Source organism: Mobula birostris, chromosome 10, assembly GCF_030028105.1.
Source record: "Mobula birostris isolate sMobBir1 chromosome 10, sMobBir1.hap1, whole genome shotgun sequence".
In the NCBI taxonomy this organism is placed as follows: Eukaryota; Metazoa; Chordata; class Chondrichthyes; order Myliobatiformes; family Myliobatidae; genus Mobula; species Mobula birostris.
Genome location: NC_092379.1, coordinates 131054330 through 131062656, shown reverse-complemented (window position 1 = coordinate 131062656; position 8327 = coordinate 131054330). Strand labels below are relative to the sequence as shown.

Here is an 8327-nt window from a genome sequence, read left to right as displayed (position 1 = left end):
GCAAAGGTGATTATTTTTTATTGACCTTTAATTTCTCTATTACACTAACTTCACTAATTCTGATTATGCTAATTTCGTTCAACCACTTAGTTACACTAATTGGAACACTAATTTCGTTATATCGCTAGTTTTAGTTTTGTTAGTTTTTTATCACTATAAGATCATTCATCTTTGTGGGTTCGTAATAAAGGACCAAATGTACCTTTTTCGACTTTGAACTTTGGAAATTCATTATTTTAGAAGCGTGTTATACAGTATCAATGCCCGTGGTCAGTCACTGAGGAGTTTTGCTTTGTTTTCAGGTAACCACTATGACAGCCTCCCCTCTTAGCATTTAGGGTCATATAGAAATTGGGAAGAACTAAAGTCTTTGGATGGGAACTAATAGGCCAAAGTTCAAAAAGACTTTTGTCTTACCAGGGACTGGAACGGTGAACGAGTTTATTTGATGAGTTTAAATATAGAGGCAACTGTCAAATTGCTACAGCTTTTCTTAATATTTTATTTTTCTTTATTCTTACAGCTTGCAGACCCTTCCAGAGGGGCAACAGGTTGCAACAGATATACAAATCAGGAATACAGTTTTTTTTAAACAACATTTTAATATCCATAAAAAAAAACCAAAATTGAAGGTTTAGTGTAAGCTCAGCCTAGCACTGTATCACCATGAACAACTAAATAATATTTCTTCTTTACAGTTACCATATATCCATTTCACGACACACCTAGCTTGCTAGGAAATAGAATTAATGATTTTTATGGCAAGCACCAAAAATCAAAGTCGGGTAAGGAGACTAAAAAAGAGAAGGGCAGCAAAGGAAGAGAACAGAGAGGGGAAACAAATCACAAGCAAATACACCAATGCTGATAAGAACATTTGTTTAGGAGTTTATTTTAACATGTTCTTTAGTTATTATTTCTGTTTAGTTATTATTTAGTTAAGTGTCTTCATCACTTATTTAATTTTATCTGTGTGGTCCTGTCATGTATTCACTGTTTCTAGGACCACCTCTGGTGGACGACGCACTGCCTCCTTGACAGTTGCAGTTAGGACAGTGGTGATGGTGTGGCGGAGGTCGGTGATGGTGGACCGAAGACCCTGACGACATGGAGATAGCAGAGGCAGCTGCCATCATGGGCATGGAGAACCACGGATTGCAAAATGGCAGCAGGCTGGCCAGGTGGGCTTGGGCAGCGGCCGCTGTGAGGTCCGGGTACATGCCCTGGAAGCCTGGCATCCCCATCATAGCTCCAAAGTTCGCCGCCATGGGGGGCATGAGATGGTACACAGAGGTAGCTGAGGTGGTGCTGCTGGTCTCCATGGCGTGATTGCCAGCCCGGACTAGGCTGCTGTGTTGCGACGGGTGGAACTGAGCCATGTGGTTTACCTTGGCACTCTGCTCCGTTGCTGCGTGGTCGGCAGACCTCACCGCCAAGGCAGAGGAAGCCACATTGCCGGAACCGCTCGTGTTTCCGGTACTGGCAACCCGATGGCTGCTGACATTAGTCTCAAATGCAAATTTCTGCTCGTTTTCCCTCATCGGCGAGACCAAGCTGTTCTGCTTAACAGCTAGTGTCTGTATGAGCTGCCTCGTGCCACCTGTTGCTCCCCCACTGGCAGGGGTCTCACGGCCAGGATCACCTTCTGTGCAGTTAAGATTAGGAACTGCACTTTTAATCCCAACTCTTCGCTTCATTCTTGGCAGCAGATGAGGGTAATCTCTTCTGAAATTCAGGTTATGGTAAAACTGAAACTGAAATAAGAATACCATCATTTTATTAATCTCTGCATGGACATCATTGTTTTAACCTTTCCAACCCTGAATACCTTTGGACCACTGTAATGGGGGCAGTTCTGCATTTTTGCCTCAAGGGAATAGAACTGTGGCCAACACTACTGATCACTTCATTAGGGTAACTAGAACATAAAACATTACAGGCCCTTTGGACCACAATGTTGTGCTAGTCTTTTAAACTACTCTAAGATCAATCCAACCCTTCCCTCCCACCCAGCTCTCCATTTTACTATCATTCATGTGTCTCTCTAAGAATCTCTTAAATGCCCCTAAAGTATCTGCCTCTACTCCTGACGGCGCATTCCACACACTCACTACTCTCTGTGTAAATAATTTACCTCTGACAAGCCCCCTACACTTTCTTCCAATTACCTTAAGATTTTGCCCTCTCATATTAGACATTTCTGGCCTGGGAGAAAAAAATCTCTGGTTATTTGCTCGATCTATGTCTCTTGTCATCTTGTACACCTCTACCAGGTTACCTCTCATCCTCCTACGTTCTAAGGAGAAAAGCCCTAGCTTGCTCAACCTTTTCTCACAAGACATGCTCTCTAATCCAGGCAGCATCCTGGTAAATCTCTTCTGCATTTTTGCTAAAGCTCACCCATTCTTCCTGTCATGAGCTAACCAGAACTGAACATAATACTCCAAGACTGGTCTAACCAGGGTTTTATAGAGCCTCATGGCTCTTTAACTCAATCCCATGACTAATGAAGGCCAACGCACCATACGCCTTCTTGACAACCCTATCAACCTATGCAGTAACCTTGAGGGATTTACAGATATTGATCCTCTGTTCCTCCACACTACTAAGAAACCTGTCATTAACCTTGTACTCCACCTTCAAGTTCAACCTTCCAAAGTGAATCACTTCACACTTTTCCAGGTTGAACTCCATCTGCCACTTCTCAGCCCAGCTCTGCATCCTGTCAATGTCCTGTTGTAACCAATGACAATCTTCTACACAATTCACAACTCCACCAATCTCTGTGACATCTGCAAACATACTAGCCCACTCTTTAACCTCCTTGTCAAAGAAATCGTATTGATTTTCATCACTTCATTAATGTATCTGTAATGTATATGATTGCCCGGATCTAATTGGTGAGATTCCTTTCTCCAGCAGACCCAAAATGTCACTGACTTGTCTATCCTTGGCCTCCTCCATTTCTAGGGTGCAGCTAAATGCAAGCCAGAAGGACAGAACCTCAGATTACACCTGGGGTAGTCTACAGCCTGAATAGCATGAACATTGAATTCTCCAATTTTAGATAACCTGCACCCCATCTGTCCCTTTTGCCTATTCTCCTGATCAGTTCCTCCTACACTCACCCTAGGCCACTAATCTCCCAGATTTTCCTCTTCCTCCTCCGACCCTAACTTGCCACCCCATCCCCCTTATTTGGTTCCAAGCTCCACCTTTCTGTCATATCAAATTCCACCACCTACAGCCGTTTGTCCCCTCCACAAAATACTCTGCAGATGCTGGGGTCAAAGCAAGACTCACAACACGCTGGAGGAACTCAGCAGGTCGGGAAGCATCCGTGGAAACGATCAGTCAGTGTTTCCACGGATGCTGCCTGACCTGCTGAGTTCTTTTGTCCCCTCCGCCTTTCACCTCCCAGGCTCTGTCACAATCCCCAACCTTTCCTCCGCCATCTACCTATTACCCCTCCTCACCTGGATCCACCCATCACCTGCCAAACACTCCCCTTCAGCTCTTTATGCAAACTAACTTTTCCCTACTCTTTCAGTCCAGATGAAGGGTCTCAACCCAAAATGTTGACAGCCCATTTCCCTCCACAAATGCTGCCTGACCCTCTGGCCATCTGGTTTGTCAAGCCGTTCATCAGTTTAACCAAGAATTCTGGGATTCTGTGGGAATTTAAGGTGGTCACTACATCTGATCAAAGGTGAAATGTTTAAGAGGAACACAAGGCAGAACTTCTTCACTCACAGGGTGCTGAGAGTGTGGAACCAGCTGCCAGTGGGAGTGCTAGACGCAGGTTGGATTTCAACGTTTAAGAGCTTTTTTATGTAAAAGGATGAGAGGGGTAGGGAGGGCTGTGGTTCGGGTGCAGATTGATGGGACTAGGCAGTGTAATAGTCCGACATGGATTAAATAGGCTGAAGGACTTGTTTCTGAGCTGCAGTGCTCTAGACCTCCATGACCCGATGTCTGTGCATCTCTGGATCAAGTCCCCTTCGTAGACCTGCATCTACACCAGTTCAGACCAGTGATATAACAGGCCTCTGGCTCAGTACACTGGATATGATCCCAACACAGCATTAACTGCTCAACAAAGCAACTCTCACAGCACACTTCCTTTGACCATAAAACTATAAGCACAATTAGGACCATCAAATCTGCTCCGTCATTCGGGACTTTACTCTTTTCCATAGCTGCTGCCTAGGCTGCTAAGCTACCCCAACGTGTCGTGTGTATTACTCTGACTTCCAGCATCTGCAGATTTTCTCCTGTTTGTGATTCCATCATGGCTGATTTATTATCCCTCTCAACCCCTTCTCCTCTCTTTGCAGACCAAAGATGCAAAAAGCTCACTCTGTCAATATCCCACCTTCTCTCATATCTGCTATTTTAGGAAGTTAATGGACAAATGTGTCCAAAAATTAACTCTGAACATGTAGATCTTCCTACTTGACACTGCAAGGTACTCCAAGTAGGCCACTCACCCCAGTAATAAGCAAGGCCTTTGGAAGTGGCCTCAGTATGTGTCTAAATTACCTCTTGCCATAATGGGTTATAATTTATGCAAGCAGATCACCTAAGCATTCCATTGAAACAAAATTCCTAATAGTTGTATTTAAATTTTCAATAAACAAAGTTAATGTACATTCAGTGGCCATTTTATTAAGTACATCTGTACATCTGCTCGTTAATGTAATTATCTAATCAGCCAATCCTGTGGCAACAACTCAATGCATAAATGGTCAAAAGGTTTACTTGTTCAAACATCAGAATAGGGAAGAAATCTGATCTAAGTGACTTAGACTATGACATTGGTGCCAGATGGGATGGTTTGCATATCTCAGTAACGGCTGATCCCCTGGGATTTTCACACATATCAATCTCTGGAGTACACAGAGAATGGTGCAATAAACAAAAAACATCTCGTGAGCTACAGTTCTGTGGGTGAAAAGGCCTCATTAATGACAGAGGTCAGAGGAAAATAGCCAGACTGGATCAAGCTGACAGGAAGGTGACAGTAACTCAGATAACCTCGCGTTACAACAGCGGTGTGCAGAAGAACATCTCTGAATGCACAACATGTCAAACATTGAAGTGGATGGGCTACAGCAGCAGAAGACCATAAATGTACACACAGTGGCCACTTATTGGGTATAGAAGGTACAAGTGCCCCTATACCTTCTCCCTCACCACCATTCAGGGCTCCAAACAGTCCTTCCAGATGAGGCAATACTTCACCTGCAAGTCAATTGGGGTCATCTACTGTATATGGTGCTCCCTGTGTGACCACCTTCATATCGATGAGAACCAACATAGAAGGGGGAACCAACTGGTCAAGCACCTTCGCTTTATCTGCCACAAAAGGTGGGATTTCCCGGTGACCACCCATTTTAATTCAACTTCCCATTCCCATTCCAACATGTTGGTCCATGGTGTCCTCTATGGTCACAATAAGGCCAGCCTCAGCCTGAAGGAGCAACACCTCAAATGCCATCTGGGTAGCCTCCAACCTGGTGGCGTGAATATTGATTACTCTAAGTTCTGGTCATTTCTTTCCCGCCCTCCCCTTTTTCCATTCACCATTCTGGTTCCCCTGTCATCCATACTCTTCTCCTCACCTACCCATGCACCTCCTCCTTCTCATCTTACCATGGTCTACTGTCCCCTCCTATCAGATTCCTTCTTCATCAGCTCTTTACCCCTTCCATCTATCCCCTCCTAACTTCTTACTTTATGCCCCATCCCATTCCCCCACCCTCCTTCACCCTCACTTGACCTCACCTATCACTTGCCAACTTGTACTCCTTGCCCCTCCCCTCACTTTCTAATTCTGGCTTCTTCCTCCTCTTCCAGTCCTGATGAAGGGCCTTGGCCCAGAATGTTGACTGTTTATTCCCCTCCATAGAATCTGCCTGACCTGCTGTTCCTCCAGCATTTTGTGTGTGTTGCTCTAAATCTCCAGCATCTGAAGAATCTCTTGTGTTCACAATACCAATAGCAATATTTCTATTTCCTGCTTCACTCCCCCCCACTTTGTTTTCTCCTTCTGCTGACAGAGGTGATTTGCAACAAAATTCAATTACCTCCACAACCCCAAACACGTGGGCATTCCTAATTCATGTGTGAACACGAGCTTTAGACTATTACACCATAAGGCATAAGAGCAGAATTAGGCCATTCAGTCCATCAAGTCTGCTCTGTCATTAGTCATGGCTGACTTATTATCCCTCCCAATATCATTCTCCTGCCTTCTCCCCATAACCTTTGACTCCTTGACAGAGTTTATCAACCTCCACTTTAAATATGTCCAATGACTTGGCCTCCACAGCTGTCTGCGGCAACAAATTCCACAGATTCGCTATCCTTTGATTAAAGATATTCCTTCTCATCTCCATTCTAAATGGATACCCCTCTGTTCGGAGGATTTGCCCTTTGCTCCTGGACTCACCTACTGTAGGAAACATCCACTCTATCTAGGCCTTTTAATATTCAATAGGTTTCAATGAGATCCCGCCGCCCCCCCCATTCTTCTTAACTCCAACGAAAATGGAGGCCTATGTCCGAGGGAGGAGTTCAATTGATCTTAGATTCGGTTAAAAGGTCGTCACAATATTATGGGCCAAAGGGCCTGTATTGTACTGTAATGTTCTAAAATATTTGCTTTATTTGGTCAGACTGGATTAATTGAATAGCCAAGGAATCCCCAACACATATTCTCTCCATAAGAAGTGTGTTGGTCAGGGAGGTCAAGTCTTCAATTCATTTTGACATCACGATAATATAATCAGCATAGCAACAGGGAATGACCTTTATGACATCATCACCTTAGCAACCATATCATTAGGGTCAACCTGGTACAAATGAGCAGGGGACAGAGGTCAACAGTTTCATGTTGCAATGCATTTATTCCATGAGTGATTTCCAGTCTGGTCACAATCTACCAGCATTGTGATGATCAATGCCACGTTACATAAAAAAGCATGGATTATCAGCTCTTGGTATTTTATTTCAATTATATACACTGAAGCACTTTAATTTCGATTAGTTTAACCATTTTGCGATTAAACGTGGTGGATCTTGAGAGAAGTTGGTCACAAAGGGGAGAACATTGACGTTTCTCCTGCAGGGAACCAATTCTTTCACTGTTGCAGTGACTTGATTGGTCAGTTTACATTTTATTTCCCATTAGATGCAATGGAACACTTTAATCTCGATTAGTTTAAGCATTTTACAAGGAAGTTTGTGGATCTTGAGGGGAAAACACTGACATTTTTCTCGTAGAGAACCAATTCTTTCAGAGTGTTGCAGTGACCTGGTTTGTCAGTTTACATTTTTACAGGTCATTTTAAATAATTATAGAAAAAAGATAATTTTATCACAGACTTCCAAACACACACTGTGGTTTCCTTTGCCGCTGGCTTAAATAACGCATGTACAAGGATCAACACTTACACAGGTGCGTTTATAAATACTTTGCCACGTGTCCATGCCAATTAGTTGAGCTATTTATATTTTGGTTGGAAGCTTTATAAATATTATTACCTATTTTCCGATCCAGTAGTGTTATACCTTTTCAAAAACTAGAACGTGGCAATCGTTCGCCTCACGAATTGGCGCAGTCTTTCTACATTCCTGGAAAAACTGTTTTGAGAACAGGTGGTTTAAGGGGGAGGGTTGGAAAGGTTCCGTAAAACATTAGCGACAATAATCGTTTGTTACTCTATATTTGTGGGTTTTTTTTCTACCTTGGTCATTGAAACTGCTCCTTTTTCTTCAGCAATGAATTCAGAAAGAGAGGCAGATCGCTGGAAATCCTGGCGGATTTTGCTGAAACCATATAGATTCAGCTGCCGAATGAAACTTTTCATGCAGTCAGTTTCAAAAATCCTGGCGGGGCCGCGCCGCTCCAGCACCTCCTTCTTAAAGGACTCCTCATCTATAACTACACAGTTTCCACCATCGTCCCACTGGATAGACGCAAATTGATCGCTCTCAACGATCTTCCAGAGTTTTTTCGGGAAGGTGAGTGACATAAGGTCAGTGTCACCTACCTCTTCATAGTAGACAAGCCTGGGTCTTTTTAAAACCGACTCCCCGGTCAGGGCTTGGAGAGCATTTTCTTCCAGCATTGTCCGGAGTTCCGAGTCGCCCGCCGCGGTGTGGTCACAAGCCAAGCCGGCGGATGATCTATCATGAGGCTTCTCAGTGGACGGGCCGGCGCCCTTTTGCTCGGGCTGGTTGGGCTGCGGTGGCGTGGAGCGTGTGTCACCTTTGGTCTCGCCTTCCTTTCCCACTGGGATGGCTTTCTGGTGCGCTGACAT

At 44.1% G+C, this 8327-nt stretch overlaps 1 protein-coding gene across 1 annotated transcript; it reads right to left on the bottom strand.

The window, feature by feature from the left end:
- Positions 1 to 965: 965 nt before the first annotated feature.
- LOC140203740 (heat shock transcription factor, Y-linked-like) lies at positions 966 to 8327 on the bottom strand. Its single transcript, XM_072269774.1, has 2 exons — positions 7752 to 8327; positions 966 to 1754 (listed from the first exon to the last, which is right to left on the bottom strand). The coding sequence occupies exons 1-2, from the start codon at positions 8325 to 8327 to the stop codon at positions 966 to 968; spliced, it is 1365 nt and encodes a 454-aa protein (XP_072125875.1).